General features: G+C 38.9%; 3 protein-coding genes across 3 annotated transcripts; 1 reads left to right on the top strand and 2 right to left on the bottom strand.

Annotated features, from left to right (window-relative positions):
• Positions 1 to 31: 31 nt before the first annotated feature.
• Positions 32 to 20,076, bottom strand: LOC116286892 (ATP-binding cassette sub-family C member 5). Its single transcript, XM_031693484.2, has 31 exons — positions 19,756 to 20,076; positions 18,137 to 18,443; positions 17,589 to 17,663; positions 16,944 to 17,105; positions 16,480 to 16,549; positions 15,288 to 15,454; positions 13,532 to 13,616; positions 13,292 to 13,440; positions 12,782 to 12,889; positions 12,468 to 12,566; positions 12,212 to 12,275; positions 11,711 to 11,877; positions 11,321 to 11,392; positions 11,079 to 11,138; positions 10,655 to 10,719; positions 10,515 to 10,587; positions 10,349 to 10,426; positions 9,833 to 9,958; positions 9,365 to 9,454; positions 8,833 to 9,202; positions 8,352 to 8,435; positions 7,993 to 8,099; positions 6,922 to 7,653; positions 5,473 to 5,655; positions 4,848 to 5,034; positions 3,755 to 3,824; positions 3,529 to 3,607; positions 3,011 to 3,124; positions 2,880 to 2,925; positions 2,515 to 2,633; positions 32 to 2,100 (listed from the first exon to the last, which is right to left on the bottom strand). Exons 1-31 carry the CDS (start codon positions 19,986 to 19,988, stop codon positions 1,801 to 1,803), a joined length of 4,641 nt encoding a protein of 1,546 aa, XP_031549344.2. The 5' UTR covers positions 19,989 to 20,076; the 3' UTR covers positions 32 to 1,800.
• Positions 20,077 to 20,178: 102 nt separating this feature from the next.
• On the top strand, positions 20,179 to 24,952 carry LOC116286900 (secretion-regulating guanine nucleotide exchange factor). The gene is made up of 11 exons (XM_031693494.2): positions 20,179 to 20,231; positions 20,464 to 20,596; positions 20,804 to 20,953; positions 21,044 to 21,132; positions 21,444 to 21,507; positions 21,696 to 21,788; positions 21,935 to 22,000; positions 22,748 to 22,930; positions 23,120 to 23,244; positions 23,767 to 23,803; positions 24,455 to 24,952. The coding sequence occupies exons 1-11, from the start codon at positions 20,190 to 20,192 to the stop codon at positions 24,622 to 24,624; spliced, it is 1,152 nt and encodes a 383-aa protein (XP_031549354.1). The 5' UTR covers positions 20,179 to 20,189; the 3' UTR covers positions 24,625 to 24,952.
• A 101-nt stretch (positions 24,953 to 25,053) lies between these two features.
• On the bottom strand, positions 25,054 to 26,891 carry LOC116286901 (uncharacterized). The gene has a single exon (XM_031693495.2). It carries the CDS (start codon positions 26,889 to 26,891, stop codon positions 25,953 to 25,955), a length of 939 nt encoding a protein of 312 aa, XP_031549355.1. The 3' UTR covers positions 25,054 to 25,952.
• Positions 26,892 to 27,218: the final 327 nt, after the last annotated feature.

Raw genomic sequence — 27,218 nt, 5'->3', positions numbered from 1 at the left:
ATACAGCTATACAAAGAAAACTCGAAACATATTAATCCTGCAAGCATAATTTTTATTTAAAAAACTTGTGACTATATTGAAGGTGAAGTGTGAGATTGATGAGTTAGAGCAGTTTTTCGTGCTTGTGAAAAACTCGGTGCCGTGTGCGTGCCTCTCCGGGACTGTGATGTTTTTTAGAATTTTGACTGGCTAATTTTTTCGTGCAATGTGATTGGTATGGCTGTACCGTGACCGTGTCTGCATCGTGCTCATGCTCATGCCGTGTTCAAGTTATTTGATTGAGTGGAGAGTACATTTCACGCATTTGTGATTGGTCTGGCGTATGCCTTGCCGTATACAAGCGCGAGCTTTTTACAGTAATACGAAAACTGTTCTATGCAGCAGTTTGAAAGTAAAGTACATTATAGAGAAGCGTATTATGGTACCCCTTGCACTATATCCCAACCGAAGGTCAAAACGATGATAAATGTTCATTAAGATAAAGTTTTCACATTTAAAGAGAGAAAAACCTCCTTTTTGACCTCCATGTTGGGAAATATTAATGTGAAGGACCATCAAAATAAATACCTATATAGTTTTGATAAAATACTATTTCAATATCATGTCAGCTGAGAAGCCATTCATTCGGCCGTGCAGTTTCTCGTACGACAAGAATAATCAGTCGGTGTGTTTAGGAAAAAAATATTTCCATATGGAAGTAAAACAAAAGAAAATTAAGAGAATAAATGAATGAAAACGTAGATTCTTCCTCTCTTCCTTACTGTTTCTCTATATGTCTGTCTGTCTGTTCTTATTTCTTTCTTTCTCTCTCTTTGTCTTTCTGTTTTTTATTGCTAATTAATGCATGCCGCGATGGCTTCTAAAATAGAAAAGATATAAAATATCGTACTGAAATATAACGACTGTACAGAGTGTATAAAATATATTGGGAACGTACGTAACAAACATCGGCAAACACACTCTTAAATTATGTCATGTGCAGTTACGAAAAAAATTTTTTTTTGCCATTACAAAATATAATATATTAGTGAGAATACACTTCGTGCGCTTATAATTTAGATTTAAAGCCCTTTGCCACATCCAGGTAGCTATAATAAGAGCTTATTTGACTCACCCACATTTTGGATTAAACCGTGAATGCTAAAGGGGGATGTGGATGGGCTTTTTAGGCCAAATGTCAGTTAACTGTTCTTAATTTTACAAACGCCATAATATTAACCAAGATAAAGAAGTATAAGTTAACTGTTAAATATTAATTTAAGGTTATCATATAATTATCCATAAAATACCTATATTTCTCCCTTTCGAAAAACTGCTATTTTCACATGTGATTTTATTATGTGTGTTATTTTCACATGTGAAATATAGCTACCATGTGTATTTAAGCTATTAGTTTATAAATAAAACCTTTTTATAATAATAAAAAGTTTGTTAAGTTGATTTTATTGATAATTATATAATAAACAGAATATTACATGGGCGCTTGGAGATACCAAATTTATCTTCTCGTGTTGAAAATCTCTCTCGTTTGCTGCGCTCACTCGTGAGAGATCTTTTCAACACGAAGAAAAATTTGTTATCTCCGCGCGCCCATGTAATATCCTCTATTTATTTTAGGTTATTTTAGTAATTTTTAGGCCAATTGTTAAACCCCATCCACACCTTCCTTAAGCGATTCGAGAAGTATAAGCAGAGCATTAAATGCCCTTCAATTATCTTCAAAAACGAGCAGTCAGTTTTACGAAACTCTAACGATGGAAATCATTTTTATCGTGAAAATACCGGTTTCTTGGACTCGATTTAGAACTTCGTGTCCAATTCAACGTCTTCGTCGTCGACTATCGAGCTATTTTCGCTAATGGTCGGATTGATTTCGCCAACAGTGGGCGAAGAGACGAGAACAGATGGGATAGGATGATGTGGCGTGGAGTGTGGGTGTTGTGATAGACTATCTAGATGAAGGTTGGCGGCGGCTTCTTGTTTTCTTGCCAGCGCTTTTTGGGCTTCCTGTTCTTTTTGTAAATCAGCAGCTTGTAGTAGTTTACTGAAATAAGATTCTGGATCGGCGGCTAAAACCGCGGGGGAGTCGAACTCTACGATCTAGAGAGAAAAGAAACGCTAATTAACGTCTCGTGTAGCCTGCGTACAGGTATGGACCAATGGGGTGGGATTTGGAATAGAAGGGTTGAGTAGGGAGCTAGGGGGACACCCCCAACCACTACACCAACCCACACCCTAAGCTACACAGCCCAGGGTATTGGTCCAAAGACTACTTTTTACCCAAAGGGGCGATCCCAGTTCGATCCTGCGCGACAAAAGTGCCCAAACCCCGCTCGTTTTAAAATCATTTCTGTTCCAATGAATTCCACAAGGATTATAAGAAATATTGAAGATATTTTTAAGGACTTATGCGCAACCGAGCGCGAAGAAGTTAGGTGAAGTCAGATCAGATCAGATCAGGGCAGGGCAGGGCTGGGCAGGGCAGGGCAGGTTAGGTGAGTTTATTTTTCGTACCTTTCCTTCTTCCATAACTATGATCCTGTCGCAGTTCAAAACTGTGTTAAGCCTGTGGGCTATGATCAGCAGTGTGCAATCACTGAATGATTCACGAATAGTGTCTTGGATTTTAGAATCTAACAAACAACAAAATAATGTAAGACTAATATTTCGCCAGCATAATCCCGATTCCATGGTAAACCAGGCTGTGTGTTACTGCGACTCGCTCGCAGCACCATCTAATTATAGTAACATGATTAGCGGTACTCACATGTTATTGACTAAGACTTCAAGCACCTTAAAAGTAATTTGTTGCGCAAACTTATATACCATATTTTCAACCCCTTTTCTCTCTACATTTTTTGATATCTCTAAACACTCACCCGTCTCAGAATCAATAGCAGCTGTAGCTTCATCGAGCATCAGGATCTGTTACCGAATATTATATAGATCGTTAGTGAATAAAATACATTTCCCCCTCATTGGTGAGAAAAATAAGCTTTATACAGCTTACCTTACTGTGTCGCAGAAGAGCACGAGCCATGCAAATAAGTTGGCGTTCACCAACGGAAAAATTTTCTCCATTCTCTACTACAGGTGCCATGAGTTGGTTTGGAAGGTTGCTCACCTAGAATGTGAAGACAAGAAAAATCAATATTCTGTAGGATCCCATCTTTAGATCTACAGCAAGTCTTGAGGTATGCAATGTTACTTGAAGTTGACATAATTGATTTTTGGGTGGCAGGCCGCTTTGGTTGACAAGTACAGTGTTTTCTTACGATTCATTAATTCATCCATTTGTTCGTTTGTTTGTCACGGTTCATTTATTCGTTCCTACATCCATTCATTCGTTTGTTCGTTCGTTCGTTCATACCCTCATCAATCCATCCATCCATCCATCCATCCCTCTCTCCCTCCCTCCCTCCCTCCATTCGTTTGTTCGATCATTCACTCATTCACTCGATCGATCGTTCGTTCGTTCGTTCAATCATTCATCCATCCATTCATTCCTGGTCTAAAAAAATCCCTTACCATTTCTTTTAAGTGAGCTCTCTCCAGCGCAGTCCAAAGTTCCTCATCGCTATGATTGTTGAAAGGATCCAAATTATATCTGCAAACGAACAGCAATAAAAAGAATTAGTTCTACAATCTTCTGCAAATAAAATGAAAACTGCATAGACCAACATTGCTAGGGGGAAAGGTGCACCTTTTTTACAGAAGATTGTATGTACTGGTGTCATGAAGAAATTTATCATACCTGATGGATCCTATGAAGAGAACTGGATCCTGAGGAATGATTGAGATTCTTGATCGTAAATCGAAAAGACCTTCGTAGAGAAGAATATAATGATATGCATTAAAGATCTCGCGGGGAAATGAATTAAGCCCTTTCTATGCGTGTTGACTACACCGCACCGCACCGCACCGCACCGCACCGCACCGCACCGCACCGCACCGCACCGCACCGCACCGCACCGCACCACGACAGACTATACTACACCGGTCCCACCACTCTATTCTTTTCTACACCTACACTACGCCACACTACACCATCCTTATCTTTTCTACACCTACACTACACTACACTACACCACACTACAACGCTTCCAACACTCTATTCTACACCACACTACTCTTTTCTACACCACACTACTCTATTCTACACTACACTACTCTTTTCTACACCTACACTACTCTTTTCTACACCACACTACTCTTTTCTACACCACACTACTCTATTCTACACCACACTACTCTTTTCTACACCACACTACTCTTTTCTACACTACACTACTCTTTTCTACGCGACACTACTCTATTCTACGTGTTACACACGGTACTTTTGATCCCGTTCGAACCAATAGTTGACACGTTTTTGCTGGAACATATATTTACTGCTTCTTTCTTTGAGATCTATGCTCAGTACATGTGTGTAAGAATATATCCCTATCTATATCTCTGGTTACAAAACTACTATCTGGTTACATGAACATTTCGTCACACACTCTAATATTTACATAAAGACTTAGTCACGAAATGCCGTACTAGTTTTGTGTCTCACATACGCTACACTACTCTTTTCTACACTACACTACTCTATTCTACACTACACTACTCTTTTCTACGCCACACTACTCTTTTCTACACCACACTACTCTTTTCTACGCCACACTACTCTATTGTACACTACACTACTCTTTTCTACACCACACTACTCTATTGTACACTACACTACTCTTTTCTACACCACACTACTCTATTGTACACTACACTACTCTTTTCTACACCACACTACTCTATTGTACACTATATATCTTTATTCTACACCATCTACCGAGAGATAAACCTACCTATGGTGGAGATATCAATGTCATCAATCTTAAGAGTCCCAGCCGCAAGTTCAACTAAACGCCATAGAACGACACCCAAGGAAGACTTTCCTGAGCCTGTTCTGCCAACGATACCGATCTTTTCATGGCTTCCAATGTAACCAGTCACATTATCAAGGACTAACGGAAGTCCTGAGCGGTAACGCATCTGTTACGAGGTAGAACAAAGAGATAATGCCTCAAGAGAAAAAACTCGTCATCGCTAATCACCACCGCATGTACAGCAGTGGTGCAGCTCAACTGGGTCGAGCTGAAAGCCTGTGAAGTTCTACCTAGTGAGTGCAAATATAATATCTTATGGTTACGCCACCTAACTAGCTATATCGTCTGGCTTTTTGGCATCAGTTAATAAAATTTCCAGCCATATGAGATTTTTTTTGTTTTTGTTTTTTTGTTTTGTTTTGTTTTGTTTTTTGATTGACAGAATCCACAAAGCCAGACGTCTTTGGCTGTGTTGCTAGTGTAATGATGTTTCATATTGTTGGAATGAGAATTGATGGAATGGCATTATTCTCGAGGCAAAGGCACGTGGACTGGAATGGGAAAATATTTCTCACAATTCTCTGTATTAAAATATTCCAATTACCTTGACTTGGTTGAAGATAATGACCCCCCTGTCAGGCCATTCTTTGGGGGGTTTGGTCTTCTCGATCTTTGCCGGAGCCTCGATAGGTATGGAATCGATGTAGTAATTCATTCTCTCTACGCTTGTAAATCTTGATTCAGTCTCTGCCGCCATGCGCACGGTAAACTGGAATAAACCTGTTATCTGATACAAAAATGACAGCGTGTTTTGAGCACATTTTGTAAGACAGTGGAAAACGTACGGTACGTGCCATGCCGCGTACGATAACCATTCTTATGGGAAGCCATTTCAAAGTTACGGAATGTCGTAACATGATACGTGCTGTAAGTGAGTACAGTGTTTCCCACTCATACGATAACCATTTGATGGGAAACCATTTCAATGTTGTGGCATGTCGTACCGTGTACTTATGCCGTATATTTCCCTCTCGTACGATAATCATTTGATGGAAAGCCATTTCAATGTTACGGAATGTCGTACCGTGTACGTATGCCATATATTTCCCACTCATACGATAATCATTTGATGGAAAGCCATTTCAATGTTACGGAATGTCGTACCGTGTACGTATGCCGTATATTTCCCACTCATACGATAATCATTTCATGGAAAGCCATTTCAATGTCGTGGCATGTCGTACCGTGTACGTATGCCATATATTTCCCACTCATACGATAATCATTTGATGGAAAGCCATTTCAATGTTGTGGCATGTCGTACCGTGTACGTATGCCGTATATTTCCCACTCATACCGCGATAACCATTCTTAGGCATAGAAAGCCATTTCAATTTTTTGTCTTATGGTGTACGTGCTGTAAGTCAGTGTCTCAGGCCCTGGCTAAACGAGGAAACATGTTTCCAGAAACATGTTCACCGCGCGCATGTTTCCTCGATGTTTTCCCAGTTTAGCCACATGCGAAACATTGCTGCGTGCAACAAATTGTGCTTCCAAGACGCAAAAAATGTTTTTGCTGTGCAGCAGAAACATTTCATGTTTACAAGATGCATGGAAACATTGTTTCCCGATGTTTCCTGACATTTTGCCACCTTAGGAAACATTTAGGGAAATATGTTTCTGGAGACGTTTCCTCGTTAAGCCAGGGCCTTACGTTTCCCACACATGCGAAAACAGCCCTACTTGACGTTTTATTGTCAGATACATAAGGTACTGACTTACAGCAAGTACACGGGACGGCCGTAACATCTTCCAGAAATTCATCCAATTACATCGCATAGTTACGGTTAAGACACTTGACTGTTACAGTACGGCTACGGTACGGCTACAGTACGGCTACAGTACGACTACAGTACGGCTACAGTAAGGCTACAGTAAGGCTACAGTACGGCTACAGTAAGGCTACAGTAAGGCTACAGTACGGCTACAGTGTACGGCTACGAATATACCGTATCGCTACAACGTAAGAGTTTTTCATTAATAGAAGACTTACCCTAAGAGCATAGGAGAGCGCAAGTCCAGCAAAAGAAGGAGGAAGAGTTCCTTTAGTCAGTACAACCAGCAGTGCACTAACGATTGTGATTGTAATAGTAATCATATCCAGGCGAACTGCTAACCATCTGTTAGACACAAAATACATGAAAAAAGGAAGCGTGTTGGAATCCACCAAGGTACTGAACTGTTCATTGAACTGCGCCATCTTGTCGAAGGCGTGCAAGGTTGACAACCCTTGTATAGTTGCTTGTAGGTGAGTGAATATGGGCGACCTCGTAACACCGTCTAGACGCTTCAACTCGCGTACAGAACGACGAAAATATTTATTAAGAATGAAAAAGATGATAAAAAGAGGAACCACGGCGATGAGAAACCAAGGAAACACGACCGCGACGATGCCAAGAGAAATGAAAATTCTGGAGATATTCTGGAGAAAACTCTCCATCGTCCAAGGAAGTTGGGCATCTACTTCGTCTAAATCCTTGGAAAATCGGTTAAGAATACGTCCCGTTGGAGTCACGTCGAAGAAACTCATCGTTGCACGTATTACTTTCGCAAAGACGCGATCGTGAAGTTTAGAGGATCCTCTGAGGGTTAGTTTGACGAATAAGTAGGCCTTGAGAAACAGAGATAGCAAAAATGCTGCAGACGCAACGCAGTACACCATGATGTAGTAATTATTGTCAGGATTAATCGGAACGATGCTGGGATTTTCTGCAGTCGTCAAATTCTGTGGTAAAAAGAAAAGAAAAATATAAACAGTCTTTATTTTAAAATATTTTATAACCATCACTTCGAGGGATTCGCGGCATTTACTGCGGTTGATTGTTATGAAAGGGGAAAAACCCTCGTGGCAAGGGAGACAACAACATAACAAACAAAAATAGCTCACACATATGCAGTCAAGTACAATCAAATATACAACCCCAGACTTGAACACAGAGTTGAGAGACAGCACCGTAGTAGCTCATGCCAAATGCGCACCCAGGCAATGGTATATTAATGAGATTTAAGTTCGATATCCTGGAATGTATGGGCAAAAGAAGCTTTGATATCATATTAATCTTACTTGGGTGGCGGCCGAATTAAGCCAGATACTGAGCCATGAATCGATAAACGTCTGTAGACCAAGAACTGAGATCAGGAATAGAAGCATAAGAATACACGGTATGTAACCTGCAAAAAAAAAAAAAAAAAAAAAAAAAAAAAAGCATCAGAAATTGGCCCTTTTTTGAATTCGTAGAACACAGCTGTGTTCCAGACTCATTTACTCAGGGTTAGCCTCGTGCCACTGATAAAGAGAAGAATGCACGACTTCAACAATACAAACACTTTGAAATTCCACGGACCTTCACTGTAATACATGAATATTCCGTACAAAGTCGAGACTAACCCTGAGCAACAGAGAAATCGAAACTGGAGCATCACCTCCTGCAGCTTTGAAGTAACTGGTGTACGTAGATGACTTTACAGATCCTTGTTCGCGGTCTTCTGCTTGAGTTAGTTTACCGGCTATGAGACAAAAATAGAATAGAGAATAATGTTTGTTTGTTGTTCGTTCCCGCTCGTTCCCTTGCCACGAGGGGTTTCCCTAAGACAGTCCGTTTTTCCTCTCTCCGTTACCCCGCAGTGCCTTTTTGACTACTCTTGGGCATGAAGGATTTGAAGGACAGACTCGTACCCAGTCGTCATTTGTTTGGATGATATCGGGGTATATATCTCTCCGCAAAATTCAACATGCGAGTTGATAGTCATGAGTAGTAAGATAAATGTAGTGGTAGTGACTGTGTCGTAAACTTAAACCGTTCACTTGTGGCTAGTGTAGGGTGATTCAGCAACGACCCCCCCCCCCCCCCCCCCCAACACACACACACGTAACATATTTCAATTAAATGAAGACTTCACAAACCTTCTTCTCTAGACTTCAGAACATCGTTGTCCTCTTTAGGTTGATTTGCTGCTCGCTCTTGTTGTTTATCTGACGAGCTTGCTTCATGTGGTTTAAACGGCTCCAGAGTATCCCTAACACTCGAACGTAAACTACTTTTCCTTGTTAGCTGATTAGAGCTTTCTAGCCCGCTGTCTTTCTCCTCTACACTTCGAATGCTCAGTTGTCTCTGGAATATCTTTTGCACGTCTTCTGCAGACGCTGTTGACCAAGTGCTATTGGATCTTGCACGTTCTAAAAACGATGACAAATCCTTGTCATCAGCTTTGGAAGCTTCGACAAGTTCCTCTTCGACTTCTTGGAGAAACTGACGAATCAGTGTTGCAAATTCCTAAAAGCAAATATCCAAAAAAAAAAAAACGCTGTTAAAGAGTGGTCTCGAAGGAGCCTTATACCTTCCTTATCTTACAGCAGTTGGAGGCACGCTTGTGAGAGGTATAAAAAATTTGGGGGGGGGGGGGGTTGTGGGGGGAAGATGGATAATATTGTGTACCTTGTTATCTCTGATAAGATGGTTGTATTCTCCTTGTTCAGCAATTCGTCCTTCTTTTAAATAGAGCACTTCGTCGCATTGACTGAGAAACTATTAATATTAAGAAATAAATTCACTGAATGTAGGCAATGTGTAACACTACCTCTACCACCACAACCGTCGCCACTAACGCCACCACAATTACCATCATCATCATCATCATCATTACACCAACATCGTTATCGTCACTACCATCACAATCATCATCACCATCATCATTATCCGTCACCATCAACAACAAAAGTGATGACGAGAACAAATACGGACGTGATTGTAACTGAGCTGAGCTGTAAGCGCATGTGATTCGCTCAAACTATGTCAACTATTCCAATTTCACAATCGTATCAAATCTATACTCTACCAAGGAATGATTATCATCATTATATATGTTTATTTGTATTGAATAGGTACAAGCATAGACATACGTACTTGTAACTGGTGAGTAGCAAAAAGAACTGTCTTGCCCCACAAAGCACCTTTGATCAAATGTTTAAAGATGTGCTGTCCCACATGAGCATCCACTGCACTAAGTGGATCGTCAAGGAGGTACAAGTCCTGAAATCATGAGAAAACAAATTCCGAGGAGTTTGCAAAAATTCCATGGAATCAGGGTGGAATGACTGAGGTAATAATAATAATAATGGTTCTCGTTACCTTGGGAACAATGTTTTCCCTTTTTAGACCACGTGTCATTCCCTTGAGAATAGGATTCTTTGTTTAAGTCGTATCCATATTTATGCGTCTTCTCGTACGCAACCGTTAAACAAAGAAATTATACTCTAGGGAATGACACATGGTCATGGTCAACCACTCCGACTATAAGGCCAAACGTCGAATTTCACATAAGCCGAACCTAATGACATCAAACAAGACCGCCTTGTTATCCATTGTTTCGATTAGGTTCGGCTCATGTGGAGTTCGACGTTTGACCTGATCCTATGTTACCTTATCAGCGTACAATGCTCTTGCTAAACTTATTCGCTGTTTTTGTCCTCCGCTCAGGTTAATACCACGCTCACCAATCTGCAAGCAAACGATAATGGTTCTTTAATATCGAAAACTTTTTATTCCTGAAATATGAATGTTCATAAATAATTCCATAACCTTTCACCTCTGTTTGGTCGCCGTTTGGTAAAATTTCGAAGTCTTGTGTCAGACAACAAGCAAAGCAAACCGCTTTGTACCTGGTTAATAATAAGAGTATTTCAAAAAATAGGAAAAGCATTGAAGAAGCAGACAGACAAAATTTACCGCGCTTCGTCGAATGGTTTGCCAAGAAGAATGTTTTCTTGTGCAGTTGCATTCATAATCCAGGCCTGTGTAGAAAGAAACTTGATTTGGTTATACAACAACAACAAGAATATTCACTACGACTATACAACTATCACCATCACTACCACCACCACTACTATAGCACTACTATACTTCTACAACTGATGAACCACCACCATTAAAACGACAACAACTATAGTACTACCACCATCACCACTAACACTACTACCACTACCCACACTAATACCTATCACTACCAGTACCACTGATTACTGCCACCATCACCTCCAAGACTACGAATACTATAACAAAAAACACAACAACAACAAAAACTACTACTACTACCACAACAATAACAAACACAACTAAAAAAAATAAAACATTCTTTTAAAACACTATTTACCTGCTGAGCAACATATGCCATGGATCCTCCAATCGCTACTCGACCACGAGTTTTGCGCATCTTCAATGAGAAAAACAAGATCGATCAATCAAAGCTTTACTGGGGGGAATAACTGAGTGTTTTAGATCATGACTTCTACTGTCTATATACAGCTTTTACTGTTTGCTTGTGACTTTTTAGTTGCTGTTTCTAAGGCCATATCCTTCAGTCATTATTTATTGATAATGTTATCTTCAACTTACTTGAGCAAGGATGCATTGTAAAAGAGAGCTTTTCCCACTACCGACGCTACCACAGATGCCTATCAAGGTACCCTTAGGAAGAAACCATATACAATCAGAGTCACAGAACAAAAGGCTATCCTGACCACAGGGAACCCAGCACAGACTTGTGAGCCGTCAAAAAACTGAACGTCACGTAACGAGATAATGTAAATGTCGGGTTCCCTGTGTCATTGTTTTGTCCTTGCCTCGTGTAAGGCTCAGGTCAAACGTTGAACTTCACATGAGCCAAACCTAATTGAAACAATGAATAACAAGGCGGCTTTTTGTTGTCATTAGATTCGGCTCGTACGAAGTTCGACGTTTGGCTTGAGCCTAATTCTTTGATTTAACCTATTTTATTGTTCGTACCTTTTTGACTTTGAGATCGATATCGAATAGAGTAGGAACCAAATGGGTTTTCATTTTCATTGGACGGCCACGGCCTGGGGGACCTCGCCCTGGCGGGCCCTTGTTAGCTGGGGGCCCCTTTGGTGGACCAGAAGGAGGGCTATTTCTCTCTCCCTTACCTGATGTCCCTGCAAGAAATAAGTCAAATCTTCATTTCCGTTGATGCTTTTGACTTTCAGTGCTGGAGACGTGTAGCGCCTTTGTCTTTATGATACCAGTGAGCTGACGACTTCATTCATGGAATTAAGAGTAAATATTCGCCTCGTGAAGCGACCGCATGTCGCGTGTGATAATCTTTTAAAGCTTTGTGTGAATGTGTAAAAGGTCTGTGAATGCTTTAGATTGTATGAAAAGTATGCGTGGACTTTCAGACCTCTTATAATATCATATTTTCATTTCTTATTTTCCAAAATTATTTTTTGAAAGGTTTTTTCTTAAATCAAGCATCAAATTTGTATTTACCGTTGGACACATTGCCATTTTTTGCAGCAGCTGCTGCTGCTAGTTTGTCTTGCTCGGAATCAACCTGTAGAAATAATGATATCAGATAGTGCGTTCTGTTACATACTGTATTTTCTTGCTGCTGTTCTATTAGCCTCGTACACAGACGTTCTTGGGTAGTCACGCCGTCACACAACGTTTTCAAAGGTTGTGTGACGACCCTACTTGGGTGGCTACTCTTCTATAAAAAAATACACTTCAGATTACGCCCAATCACCTTATCCCAGGAAAAATCTGCGTTTTCGACCAGAAGGGCAACATTAGGGTTGTCTGGTCTGTCCAGGAACGGCTGAAGTTCTTCCATTTCCATCAAGTTCTATGAGAAAGAGATAATACTTTGACATTGCGTTTATTCGTTTGTTTTTGAGTTGATAGCTACCATAATAGTAAGTATATACAACATACATTGTTTAAATGTAGGTAGAGTGACCGTAAGTATACTGCCAAAGGTACGTTTGTCCCTCGCGACACAGACACCTTAATTGTCTTCATAGATGCATTATTCACTACAATAAACATTAAAAAGCTTACTTTTAGACGACCAACTGCTATCTTAGCTTCAGCCAAAGCCCTGACTCCAAACGGCAGCACGGCGAGGGAGAATATAAGCACGTTAAAAATGGACATGATCGTGAATGCCTACATGAGGATCAAAAAATAACACTTCAGTACAACTACTTCCCACATACAAGAAATATGTACTCACTCTACAAAGTTTTTACTCGTATGTAGTCAAGTCGAAAATGAAAGGAAATGTGGGTTGTGTGTTATTAGTAAGCAAGGGCTTCGATATACAAGTTGGCGGGTTTTAGTCTAAGTTTTCCCCGATTGGGGCTCCTGTGGAAAACCTCTCGGGAGGACTAGAAAAAAGTTCCTTGTTCCTGTCATCGGTTGTAATACTTATTTTTTTCGGGAGTCCTGTGTTGTGTAAATCATCAAATCCCTAGTCCCTCTCATTTTAATACACAGGGATCCCAATCCCAAAACCTTATTAAGGATTTCAAAACTGAGTCAGAGTTCAACGTGTTTTGAACGGCTTACCTGTGCCGACGTCAGAGTCTCTCCTATAGCCACGTGTACACTAAATGTAGCCACAGTAGCAATAGTCGGTACGATGAGAGCAATGGACATGTTGATTCCCTGGAGAACACCAGACTTGGTTAATGCTTTGCGCTCCTGTGCTCTCTTGTCTAGAGAACAGACAAAGAAAAACGCCAATTATTTGGTTGCTATTAGTGCGAAAGCGTTAGAACAACTAGACATAAAAATATTTATTCCTACCTGTGATTGTTTTAGTAAAAGGTGGTTCCCATGCATACATCTTGATGAGCTTGATGCAGTTAAGGACTTCACTCATCATGCGAACCTAGAAAAAAAACGACCCATTTCCCCCCTCAACCTCAGAATGACTAATATGTGTACATGCATAATACACCGCACTACTGGCTAATATGTGTACAGGCATGATATACCGCACTACTGGCTAATATGTGTACATGCATGATACACCGCACTACTGGCTAATATGTGTACAGGCATGATACACCGCACTACTGGCTAATATGTGTACATGCATGATACACCGCACTACTGGCTAATATGTGTACAGGCATGATACACCGCACTACTGGCTAATATGTGTACAGGCATGATACACCGCACTACTGGCTAATATGTGTACATGCATGATATACCGCACTACTGGCTAATATGTGTACATGCATGATACACCGCACTACTGGCTAATATGTGTACAGGCATGATACACCGCACTACTGGCTAATATGTGTACATGCATGATATACCGCACTACTGGCTAATATGTGTACATGCATGATACACCGCACTACTGGCTAATATGTGTACATGCATAATACACCGCACTACTGGCTAATACGTGTACATGCATGATATACCGCACTACTGGCTAATATGTGTACATGCATGATATACCGCACTACTGGCTAATATGTGTACATGCATGATATACCGCACTACTGGCTAATATGTGTACATGCATGATATACCGCACTACAGGCTAATGTACGTACATGCATAATACACCGCACTACTGGCTAATATGTGTACATGCATGATATACCGCACTACTTTGTCAAGCTGCAGCACACTTCACATATGACCCGGATCAAATTCATTAGTTTGTTATTATCAGGTCAAGTAAGGGTCTTGAGTCTGGGAGATATTCTTAGCACAATGAAGTGAGCGCCGAAGCGTGTGGGGATTCACGTAACCCCTTTGGTTAAGGTTCGAGCGGTTGTGTCTGATCAGTTATGATGACAGACTATGACAACCAGAGCTAGAATTAACAGGGTAAAAAATATAGAAGATAAGGATAATTTAAATATAGTTAGTTTATACTGGTCTTGGAGGAATGACGGCCAGCGAATTATGAACTTCGACGATACCGCGGCGATCTTGCCAGGGGGCAAAACAAAACAAAGATGACGGGGAAATATATATAGATTTTCGTGTGTTTGTCTTTCTTTTATGGGTAAAGGTGATCGATGTGCCGTCTTTATCTTTTTTGTATTCTCTTGTGGTGAGCTGTTAATATCAATCGACATCATTACTGTAAGAAAGCGTTACTTGCCCCCGTGTGTGTCTGTATTTTTTATTTTTATTTTATTTTATCTTATTATATTTTTGTGCTTCTCTTCTCTGTTTTTTGTTGTTGCTGCTGTTCAGCTTTTGTTGATGACTGAAGTGATCATAAAGCTAGGTAGACCTATTTCGTCTTGGTCAGTGTACTGTTTTCCCATTTCAGACCACATGCTATTCCCTGATCGTTTATCATTTCTTTGTTTAACGGTTGCGCATTAGAAAACATGAATATGGATATAACTCGAACTTCTTTTCTCGCTCGTTTCACACACTTTACAAGTTGCAATCATTTCAGCATCAACATTTACTACCCTACATTGATTCACTGACCTACAGCTGTCCCTGTTCTACATTAATCATCAACACTGTCTCCAATAAATAAACTTTATCTTGACCAATACCCTAAACTACTCACCCTTCCATCGGTAATCCTAACAACTTTTCCTCGTAGTTTTCCGGCCAGTTTGGCAATTTTGCCTTGAAGAGGATAGACAAGCAGAAAGAGTCCACAGCCAACAAGTGCTGCAGGGCCGATCAGATATGTTGTGTAGCCAATAGCCATCAAGATGACGACAGGACCACCTTGAAATTAACAGGATAGAGACTAAGAATTAGGACTCGTTTACTTTGGGTGTGAATTAAAATTTTCCATTTTTATATATGTCATTCCCATACGCAAAGATTTTCAATTGCCATGCAAACTCATTTGCGCATATGTTTCCATTTCAAAAGCAGTCCCATGCGCAAATATTTTCAATATTGACATACATTATCATTTGTCTAAATTTCATTCCATTTTAGAAGGGCTATTCCAATGCGCAAATATTTTCTTTTCACGTATTTTTTCCCTACTTCAGAAGCGCCTACCCCATGCGTAAAGATTTTCAATTCCCTCGCATTCCTATAAATCGAAAACTTTTCCCATTTCACTCGTGCTATTCCCATCGACGTAATGTTTTTTCCATTTCAGTCGAGCCATTCCCATCGGAGTAATAATATGATAATATTTATTTATATGGTGCAAATTCAACATAGCGTCTTCAAATGCGACTGATGTTTTCCCATTTCATTCAAAATTTCCATCGGAAGGTGATCCAACTAACTTTTGTCCCTCTTTCAGAAATGTACCAAATAAAGGGTGGCGCAAAACGTTCTACGCACACCGATATGGTTCTAACGCTCTATCTGGTTTTCCTCCTTCCTCAAAAGGCACGACTAATCAACTAGTTAACAGTGACCAGAAACTCATGAGGGGATTGAAAACTTCCTCATAAGTTTCTGAAGTGATTTCGAAAACATAGAGTAGTTTTCGTATGACTGTGAAAAGCTCAGTGCCGTAAGCGTGACGTGCCGTGACCGTGATGTATTCTAGAATTTCAATCGACTGATTTTTTCACGCTCAATGTGATTGGTCTGGCATTGCCGTGACCTTGGCGTGTGACCGTGTCCGCGCCGTGTTTATGCCGTGTTCCGGGTATTTGATTGGATGGAGAGTAAATTCTCGTGCAATGTGATTGGTCTAGCGTATCCCTTGCCGTGTCATGGCCGTGTTCGTGCCGTGAATTTTTCACAGTCATACGAAAACTGCACTACATTCTAGAACTCACCTATAAGAAAGTTACTGAATGAAACTCCTTCATACACGCGTTGCGCATCTGATGCACACAGATTGACGAACTGGGGGGAAAATGAATAAAGAACTGTTAGTGATCAAGTAAGGCTCAGGTCAAACGTCGAACTTCACATGAGCCGAACCTAATTGAAACGATGGATAACAAGGCGGTCTTCTGTGATAGCATTAGGTTCGGCTCATGCGAAGTTCGACGTTTGAAACTAATCTAAACTAATTAACAGTGACTTATTTGAAGGCGGCGCTCTTTAACAAAATCATAACCTTTTAAACATGCTTTAAATGTATTTCACTGCATCGGCGTAAATTAATGCCGCGCTTATTTGAGGAAGGTGCTCTTTAATATTTTTGCTCTCATATGCGGCGCTGAAACTTACGGATAATAGAGAAAGTAAAATCCCATTCCCTTGTCATTTACAAAATAAGAAGGCTATCTTTTACCTCTCCTATACTCTTGTCTCCAACATTCCGTAGCTTAGAAAGCTTCTCGTAAAGCAGAGAGTATATCATTGATCTGGCGCGAGTTCCTGTGCGAATGTTCACGAAAAAACTCACAGAAAGTAGAGTTGTACGCAAAATTTCTGTAATCAAGAGTCCAACAACCTACGAAAACGAAAAACAGTGGGAATAAAACAAGTGCCTTGACTGGTAGAAATACATTTTATTCACACAAAATCCTCAAAGATCGCGCTCACTGGAATAAAATTCGTTAAAGTTTGGAAACACGGTGCAAACTAAATGCGGAAAGTTTCCGGCGCACATGCTGAGATTTCGATGGGTGTCACAAGTAGCAACCTTTCCTGAATTAAGAAACGCTACTCACGCGTGGCAGAATTTAGGCAAGCGATGCAAGGAAACGTCGCATTTCATTGGATAAGGACATCACGTCATTGCGCGCAACGTGGCAGATCTTGTACGATAAAACGTTTTGCGCGTTACAGAAGGTCTCGATTCTAGTTATGCAAAATATTGCGCGCAAAATTAAAAAGCTACGCTGGACACATGGCACAAATGCGTGGTTGTGCGCAACAACTGCACATGCGCCCTTAGACCCTTAGAAGAAGAATATTGCCTCGTTCCACATACCAGAGCTACTCCGTACTCAATAGTTGATGTTTCTTTCTTTTCAAGGTATTCCAAGATGTAACGAATAAACAATGCCTAAAAACGATGACAAAATTTGTTTGTTAACTACTGAAGTCTTTGATTTTGCTTTCAGAATAATTAAAGTTAAAAATTAAGAAAATCAAAGAAACCCTTCAAATGTTATTGAAACCTGAAACAACCTCTGGGCTGATCAAAGTCACAACATGGCTAACTCACAAATAGAACCCTAAAACCATCTCTTTGTTGACCTAAGTCACAGATCAAACTCTGAAACAACTTCTTAGCTGATCAAAGTCTGGGCATGGCTAGCTTGTAGAAATTGGAATTTAGCTTGTTAGGTTTGCAGAAAAAGGATAAAAAGAAAACCCAGAGAAAAAACCCTCAAATCAAGAGTGAGACCTAACAAGCTATACCCACATGTGATTCTGAGTCCAGCAATCAATTCCAAGAACCCCAAAAATAAGCGGAGAGTGCTGTACCCCTACCCCACCCTTGATTCCCTCAAAACAAATCCCTAAATCACTTACAGGTCCCAGAAAGGTAAACACTTGAGACAGACAGAACATCAGAACACCAAAAATCAACCTTGTCCTGACTGCTCTCCACACAACCTTGCCCAGCGATGCATGCTTTAGACCAACAGTATCCACTTCTGTGTTCCAGATTCTCTTTATTCTCTTTCCATTATATTTCATAGTCTCGTAATCAGAAAGTTTGTCAAGATCTTCTATCTGGAGGGGTTTTCGGAACCCTTTCATTACTGTCGGAGATGCCCATGACATAAACATCAAAGAGATGAACCCTGAATCATCAATCCTTGGTTTATTTGGATTCCTGTTGGAACAGCAAATTTTTTATGACTATAAAGTTATCAGATTCTAGCTTATTCTTAAGATTACCCATTTTCATATTTATGTGACCCAGACAAATAGCTTTTAGGTGAGTTTTTGGCTTCTGCTGTTTAAATGTTTTAAGTATTTTGTGATTGAAATACACCAAAAAACTTAGACATCTTGAGTTCTGTTGCTCTTATTATCGAGAAAATGGCTGTACGATAAGTTTTGAGTGCTTTACTGAACAAAATTTCCCTTGCTGCTTTGTCACAAATTATGTGATTATAGCTATTTATATGCATTTTTGATCTATTGCCATCTCTGCTCCCTTATTTTGAGCAGGAAATTTCATCCATTTAAATTTATGCACCCTTTCAAATATTGTCATCACAATGGAAAAAAAAGGAGATTTTTTCCCTAAATTTTTAAAGGGTCAAGATCTGTCATTCATGTCATTTTGAGGTTCTTTCCTGGCATAGACAGTTATTAATATATTCATCCATCAAGAAATATGAAAATAAGGAAATCACTTGCCATGACGTTTGTCAAGTCAAAACAATGACGAAGCAAATCTGAAAGGATTTAAGCTTAGTTAAATGCTTTCCGAAGCCTGCCAAAACGGCATGGTATTAATTACACCTCTAAATGCTCTCAATTACAAAAGTAACACTGCTGTGAAGTTGGTTTTTAGACTTTTAACAACGAATTATTTCCAAAATTCTCCATAATGTTTGCAAATGTCGTACCCTTGGTTTTATTTATTAAGATAAAATATTTTTGTTTTGATTTCGATTTATTGGTCAGCAATTTTCAATCTATAGTGTGGTCTTTTGAAACCCTACACGGTGACATCCTTCCTGATTTAACGCCCTTGGGTATCGCTTTCACTGCTAATTCTAAAATTCATTTAACATGTGATAAGTATGAGATGAAAGTTAACATTATCAAAAACTAAATGTTACACAAAATTCACTGCTTTAACTGATATTCATATTACATAAGATTTAACCATGCATTAAATACCAAATTATTATATATACAAATTACTTAAAATTAAACGCAATCATTTATAGAAAAATTAGTCGTTAACAAACTGAAATCTCAATAACAGGGATGTAATGTTTAAAGTAATGATTATATCTAGGGAATATAACGTTGACTCGGAAATTTTTTGGATGTTTTACTGTGGTCGTATAATCAGGATTAATGACAATACATTTTAATATTAATATTTATTTCGCATTGTTTTGAATATGAGTTAATTAAGAATGTAATGCCTGCCTTTTAAACTGCTTAAAATAAAACGCATGTACCTTGGTGCACAAGGGAGAAACTGCTTCCAGTTGTACTTGGATCTTCTATCGGATTCCTCATCGTTTTGCAGTTTTACATTATTATTACGTCTAAGTGGCTGGTCATTTGAATAGTGAGCTGTATCAGGTTGGAATGCTAGGTTTGGAACACCAGTATCTTCATCTGGTGACTGTTGTCGCGTTGACGCGATATCGTTGTCAGAAGTAGAGGGATTTTTGTCTACGGGTGCCATTTTTGGCACATAAACTACTAAAACCCGAGGTCAGCCGGTCTTCTTGTCTTCTTGTACGACTGATTGAAGCATGAATCAAATGTTTTGTTATTTGACATTCCGAAAGTCCCAGGGGAATTCGTATGGAGACTGGTACTAGGTGCTATATATAGCTATATTTATACATATGTACACATTCATTATATAGCGCCATTACGAAGCATGGCGGACAACAGGGATAATAATATTACGCTTTTATCATGGGTGAGTACCGATCTTTGTAAAATATATCATCCATTCTATGAACCAATAATTCAAGTATAAGCTTACTGAATAAGCGATAAGTGGCATGGGCTGTATGGATTGAATATCGTAATGGTGGTAAAAAGTGCCCACACTTTATCTGTGATACAGAAGTATATTAACTCTATAATGACTGTATTGCATGATCCATTGTTTTTATCAATACTATATATTATAATAATACATTTTTCAGGGCTCAAATAGTTATGGTCAGCTTTGCAATGGCCACAAGCATGATGTCCTATACCCAGAACAATCTATCCCCTCCCCCACACGGAACGTTCTTGCATTGACTGGGGGAGGAGGTCACACAGCTCTTGTCTCAGGTTAGTAAATTGTGTGACCAATTAGAGAATTCATGCATGGGTGAATCACGGAGGGAGGGGGTAGGAGGGTAGGAGGGTAGGGGGAGAGAAGATTGCACCCCTTTTGGAGTTTGAAAATAACAAAGATAACATCTAAAAAAGACATTGTGTATTCCTTTCTAGGTAACAGCCACCCCTTTTATATTTTTGTATGTGTGTATTAATTAGGTGATGGTAAATTATATGTGTGTGGATGGAATAACAAGGGGCAGTTGGGCTTAGGAGACACAGTAGACAGAGCTACCTTAACTCATGTGCTTGGAATCCAAGCAGTCAGACATGTTGCATGTGGATGGAATCACACTTTAGTGATAACAGGTAATGGTATAAAGTAACATATGTAACACAATGCTTAAACCTTGGTAACATGCACTTGGTAACTGTCTTCTTATATGTGATATCTTTCAGATGAAGGATGTCTTTTTGTATTTGGGTCAAATGCATTTGGACAACTAGGACTAGGAGCATGTGAGGGAAACATCTCGTCTCCATGCCAGGTACTCAATGCCTTAGAAATCTTTTTGCTATAAATGACCTTTAGAAGAAGAAATAGATACCTTGCATTGATTTCCTAGAGGAATTGTTCTGTGGGACAAAATAATAGGCATCTTTTCTTATGCAAGAAAACATCCATTGTTTTGTTCCCTAGAACAATTCCTTTCAGCATTGCAAGGAGTCTAAAAATAAGATTACGTTTTATGGTTTGCTAATCAGCCTTGCTTAATTTATGAGTGGCCATTTCTGTTTCTGTCTGTTTTCTGAATACTAAATGATTCATTGGGTAAAATATATCTTTAATGCTTAGTAGGTGTCTCTTGGGTCTAAAGTTACAGATGTTGCTGCAGGGCTCCGTCATTCACTTGTTTTACTTGGTATGTTTCTGATTCAAGAGATTTCAGGATTGCATTATGTACTTTATTTATGTACTCTAGCAATACACCTTTCTTGAATTAACTGAATTGGAGCAAATTCTATACTATTTTGAAAAAAATATATAATTTATTACCCTAACACAAATGTAATAATGATGTGCAGCTGAAATAATGATTTGAATTTCAAGATGATAGTTCTGTGTGGTCTTGGGGTGACAATAAGAGAGGTCAGCTTGGAATCCCAAGATCAAAAACCAAGACAGTGGGAACGCCAACTAAAGGTATTTATTGTTTTATGTAACTTTTAATTATTCTTATCACTTTTTTGCCATGGACTGCAGAGAGAAAGAGCTTGGGTCTGAGGGCAACAGCCACCCCCTTGATCCCCAATTTTTTTCATGTATTTACAGGTTAAATTTTTTTTAAGTTGCCATTCTTTCTGACAAGGCCTGTCAAGTAGCAGCTGGTTCACATCACTCAGTAGTTCTTACAGGTATTGTTTCAAGACAGTTATGCTGCTTAGGAAAATAGAAAATAAAAGAAATTGCATACTGACCTACCCCGTCCCCCTCCCCATCCACTCCCCATTATCTTGGGAATTTGTAGCGAAAAATTATATCCTAATTGGCTTATCAAAATTTAGAAAATAGAATGAGAAATAATCAAGATTATTATAATTATTATAATTGATTGATAATTTTCTTTATCAAGCGTTCAATTTAAGAAAAAAATAGAAATTCTCATAGGGAGGGTTGCAGCCCCCCACCCCTCGCCCCCCGACCCCAACCCCTCCTATTGGATCTGCCCCTGCAAAAAAAAGCAAACTACCTTGGTCTTCACTGTTTTCAAATTAACTTGCAGTAATGTATTGGGCTTCTCTAGTAATAGTGGCTTTTGTTCCAGTCAAGGGCAGATCCAGTCGGGGTACTGGGTGACTAGCCACACCCTTCGGAGTATTGCTTACTATCCAATCACATGACTTTTTGAAGACGTATGTGACTAGTAACTGTCAAAACATGTACAAATAAGTCCTCAAAGTATCATATTGGACTATTTCTATGCCCTGAAACCAGAAATCAAGATACACATCCAATAGATCCTCAAAACTTCCAAATATTAATTGCCCCTCCCCTGTCAAAACACATATATTACTGGAAGTGACGTCTATTGATATTAAAGAAAACATAAAGAAAAAAGAGTAATGTAATATTGGATTTGTTATTTTACCTTTTGTTTACAGAAAATGGACAAGTTTTTTGTTGGGGATCCAATCAGCATGGACAGTGTGGCAAACCAGTTAATACGGAAACAAAAGGTCACCATCACAACTTTTATGATACACCTCAACTTGTTTGTGGAGATTTAAGAAATAATAAAGTGAAATCCATACTTAGTGGCTGGAGCCATGTTCTTGCTACAACAGGTAAAAAAATCAGGAATAAAAATGGAATTTTTGTAAACCATTAAATTTTGCGTTGTTGAAAATGATTACGGTTGCTTTGTCAGAAAATAAAAGTTAAAACTGCGAAAATCTAAAAGTCTTAACACTGCCTAATTTGAAGTATTTTAAAAGTTGGTGCATAAAGATTTTGCTCTATAATTTAATTTTCAGATGATAATCAAATCTACAGCTGGGGTCGTGCAGATTATGGTCAGTTAGGTTTGGGAGACGAAATTGTAAACGTTGGATATAGCTGGCAGCCTTCGAGGATACCAGATCTATCTGGGGTCAAACAGGTAAGCCGAGGAATGTATAAAGGTCATTCACCGGCCAGGAGGTCCGGATAGGGAAAAAACTATGCCCGAGGTCTTGAAAGGCCAAGTTCCGTTTTCAAAGCCAGGAAACAGTCTCCTCTATCCGGACCGACTTAAGGACCTTAAGGGCGGTAAATAACTTTTTTTGGTCATTTACCTTTAATCTTATTTTGCAATTTTTTGTTGTTGTTTATTACTCGTTTGTGGTCCAAGATAGAAAATATTTCACGCTCATGCAGGCAATTAGAACGCACCATTTTTAGAACATTGCACTGGAAAAATATAGACTTGTTTTATTTAACCTTTTAAATGAAAACCCCTTGCCATGTTTGTCGTAAAATATTTCTACGTTGCTTAGCGTTTGGTCAAAAAGGGTGACGCAACAAAATGGCAGCTCGTATCTTCCCTTGCGCAGCAAATTTTCTTTGTTGCAAAGAGTAGTGAGATCTTCTGCTTCATGTTACTGTAAGTCTGTTAAGCTGTTTTGTTATCGTTTATTGATAGCTGGTGTGTGGCGCAGAACACAATATAGCATTACTTGGTAAGTCATCACGTTAATTCAATGTACAGGTTTTACATCTTGGTTAATTTTAGGCTCGGCGAAAGTGCAACTGCTGCTTGAAATGTTGAAGAAATCTTCAAAGTTGTGTCAAACTCTGCAACTATTGCGCTAAGCTCAACGTTCCAGAACTGAAAGAGAGGTCTACTAGTCCGACGCGTCACATGGAATTTCCTGTAACGTTACTGGCAATGACGTAATATTTCCAGCCAATGAAATGCGACCTTTCCTTGTAGCCAAAATTCTGCTACGTATGAGTAGCTTCGTTACATTCATGGCATTGTTGCAGGAAACGTTGCTACGCGACGTGTGACATCCCTCGAAAAATCTTTCGTCACCATTGTTCCACGCAGCAGCTGCACCGTGTGCCTGTTTTTTATTGCTCTTGCAATTTACGTTTGTAATATATCTTTTTATACACATTGGGTATAAAAACGTTTCCATTTCAGACCCACTTGTTATTCCCTAGAGTATTATTTCTTTGCTTAACGGCTGCGCATGAGAAGACACATAAATATGGATACATCTCAAACAAAGAATCTTATTCTCAAGATAATGACAAGGTGTCTGAAATGGTAAAACATTACTCCCAAGATAAAAATTTTTATTTCTCATTGCTTTCTTTGTCTAAAGATTCTGGTGAAGTTTTAACCTGGGGATGGAATGAGCACAGTATCTGTGGATTTAAAGACGAGCATAACCTTCACACTCCAACGACACTTAGTGCAGTAGGTGAATCTCGTAAAGTCAGGCTGGTCGGTTGTGGTGGTGGGCACACCTTTCTAGTCATATCACAACAATGATTGGGCATGGTATTCAACATTAACTTAAGGTTGCCCTGCCATCTGTTTGAGCCCTAATTGTATGTTTTCAGTTCACGGACGATACTGAAATATCATCCTTTTGATGTAGCAAATGGACGTGAGAAAGAAACAAATTACTAGATATATTTTGAGATTAAAAAATCTAACTGCTGCTGTGACAGCACATGTCGCTAGCAAGAACAGTAGGGAATAGGTGAATCTCTTGTTAGTAACGACAGTAGTGTATCTGAGATAAATTGAATAATCGAGCTTCTATGATAATTTCAACAGTTTCGAAGTTTGAGAGAATAAAAACATAGCAAATGCATTTGCCCACGAATGGCCTTAACACCTTGAAAATGTTAACTCATTATCACACCGCATTTCTTAGAAAGGCTTCAAGGGAATAATCATTTGGATGTAGCAGTATAAGTGAACCTGTTTTATTTTATTTTTACAAACTTACTTGTCTTACAAACTTCGCCCGGTGGGCAAGGACTGAACACAGTAGCACACAAAGTCCTCTTCAAGAAAAAAAAACTACAAAGTAAAGGAAGAAAAAAGGGACGAAGATAAAGTTAAAACTATTTACAGGATACATCAGTAAACTAGTAATATTTAACTACTGGCAACAGAATTCGTTCTTTGAGACTAGATCTATAGATAAAGGAAGGCTTTGATAACAAAAGTCCAGAAAAGCCGAGAATCTTTAGTCAGAAAAGTCATTTCTTTATGAATCAGCATTTTAATTATCAATATACCTTTTCTAGCAATGAATAGAGTGTTAAAGATTAATCAGGAGGTGCATTTATATTTAGATTACTGGATGATTATCTGTCTTACTTCCTCGTTATTTAAAAGCCGCGTAATTACAAGCAAAAAATAAGAAAAAGCAACACCTTCGAGGTTTTTTTTGGAAGGTATGAGAAGGTAATTCTTTACCCTTATGATAGCAGCAGCAGCAGAATTACCGAAACTTGTCTGCCTAAAACGTTTTTTTCTTGATAATACTATTTTCGATTTTACTCTCTGGATATTTCAGTACTTTTAATTCAATAAAATGACCTGATAAAAAGATAAGCCGGCATTTATAGGCATTTTTCATGAACCTTTTCTCTCGTAATCTTCAGCAATTATACATAACCAATTTAAATTACTCGGTGAGTTTTTTAATTTGCAGCACGAGTAAAGATTAATATTCAATATCATTTATAATCTGTATATATTCAACTATTTATTGTTAATCGTGAAATTTTTGTTTTGTTTTTTTGTTTTTTGTTTTGTTTTTTAGTTTTTGTTTTTGTTTTTCGTTTTGTCGTTGTGAGAATTTAGTTTTGCTTTGAGCACATAAAGCATACCAGCTCCTTCATGGCATTTCTTATTTCCCTCATCTTCCAGCAAATTATTACAGGGTTAACAAGCGAATTAACGAAGATCAGAGTACCAGAAAAGATTTTTATCTCCAATATCAGACAATGCTCTAATATTTGTATTAATACTATACTACAAATATATGGCAGATAGAACAATAGGAAGATCGCGTAGATACACATCATACTAAAGGTACGCTTCTTGAATCGGGCCAGCTCCAGCACCTTGTTGTTGCCCCCCCTCGTAGCAACAGCCATCGTCTGGTCGTGGATTTCTTTTTGATGTCGTATCACTGTACGGTAGATTTTACTGTAGGAAATGAATGCGACGATGAAACAAATGGTCGTGAGAGTGGTAACTTTAATTGTGTAATCCCTCATTGTAAATATGTTTGAGACGGCAAGTACAGCGCATATGGCTAAAAAGACCAGTACGCAAAAGGTGATTCTCTTGTTAGTGACGACAGTGTTGTATCTGAGGTGAAAATGAACCATCAACAGTTTGTCCACACTGATGGCTGTGAAGGTCAGAAAGGACATACCAACAAATACATTTCCCAAAATATGACTCATAGTTTGGAGAACACACTTGATTGATAGTGGTAGATTCGTGGTCATACTATACAATAAAACAGCGTACAACGGCTGTGTCGTAAGTCCTACAAACAAGTCTGTGCTTGCCAAGGCACATATAAGAATGTTGGATGGCGTGCGAAGTGTTGATGTTCTACAAACAGCTACGAACAGAATCAAGTTGATCACTACAGTAGGAACGCAGAAAAAAATGTTGATCGCGACATTGGCTATGTGAAAGGAATTATCCGTATCTGTACAGTACTCAATCGTGCTACAAAGTCTTTCGTTGGAGATCGTCCCATTACTTTTCTTCATATCCATGTTTTAACAATCCTGGATTCAAAACTTTATCTCACTCAAAATTGAAGACCTTTTATCGGTGCAGAGATTAACTGGAAACGTTTTAAGATTATGACATTAAATTGGAATCTTAGAAATACAGGCTTACCAAATAAAAATTCCACTATAGAGAGACGAGAATGAACCGAAGGTTTTGCCTGCGAGTGCGATTTAAGCAGCCTTTATTTAGGCAATCCCTTATAAAGCAGAAAACCAATTTCATTTCATTTCAATTTTTTTATATGGAATGGGATTCAAATAGAGGTGTAATTTTCGTCTCCAAGAGCGAGTTTCTAAAGAGAGAAAAAA

This window comes from Actinia tenebrosa, unplaced genomic scaffold (assembly GCF_029948245.1).
Source record: "Actinia tenebrosa isolate PJP-AT-01 unplaced genomic scaffold, QUT_ActTen_1.0 PGA_scaffold0__85_contigs__length_37466705, whole genome shotgun sequence".
Classification (NCBI taxonomy): Eukaryota; Metazoa; Cnidaria; class Anthozoa; order Actiniaria; family Actiniidae; genus Actinia; species Actinia tenebrosa.
The sequence above is the reverse complement of the archived record's forward strand: the minus strand, read 5'-3'. Positions and strand labels throughout refer to the sequence as shown.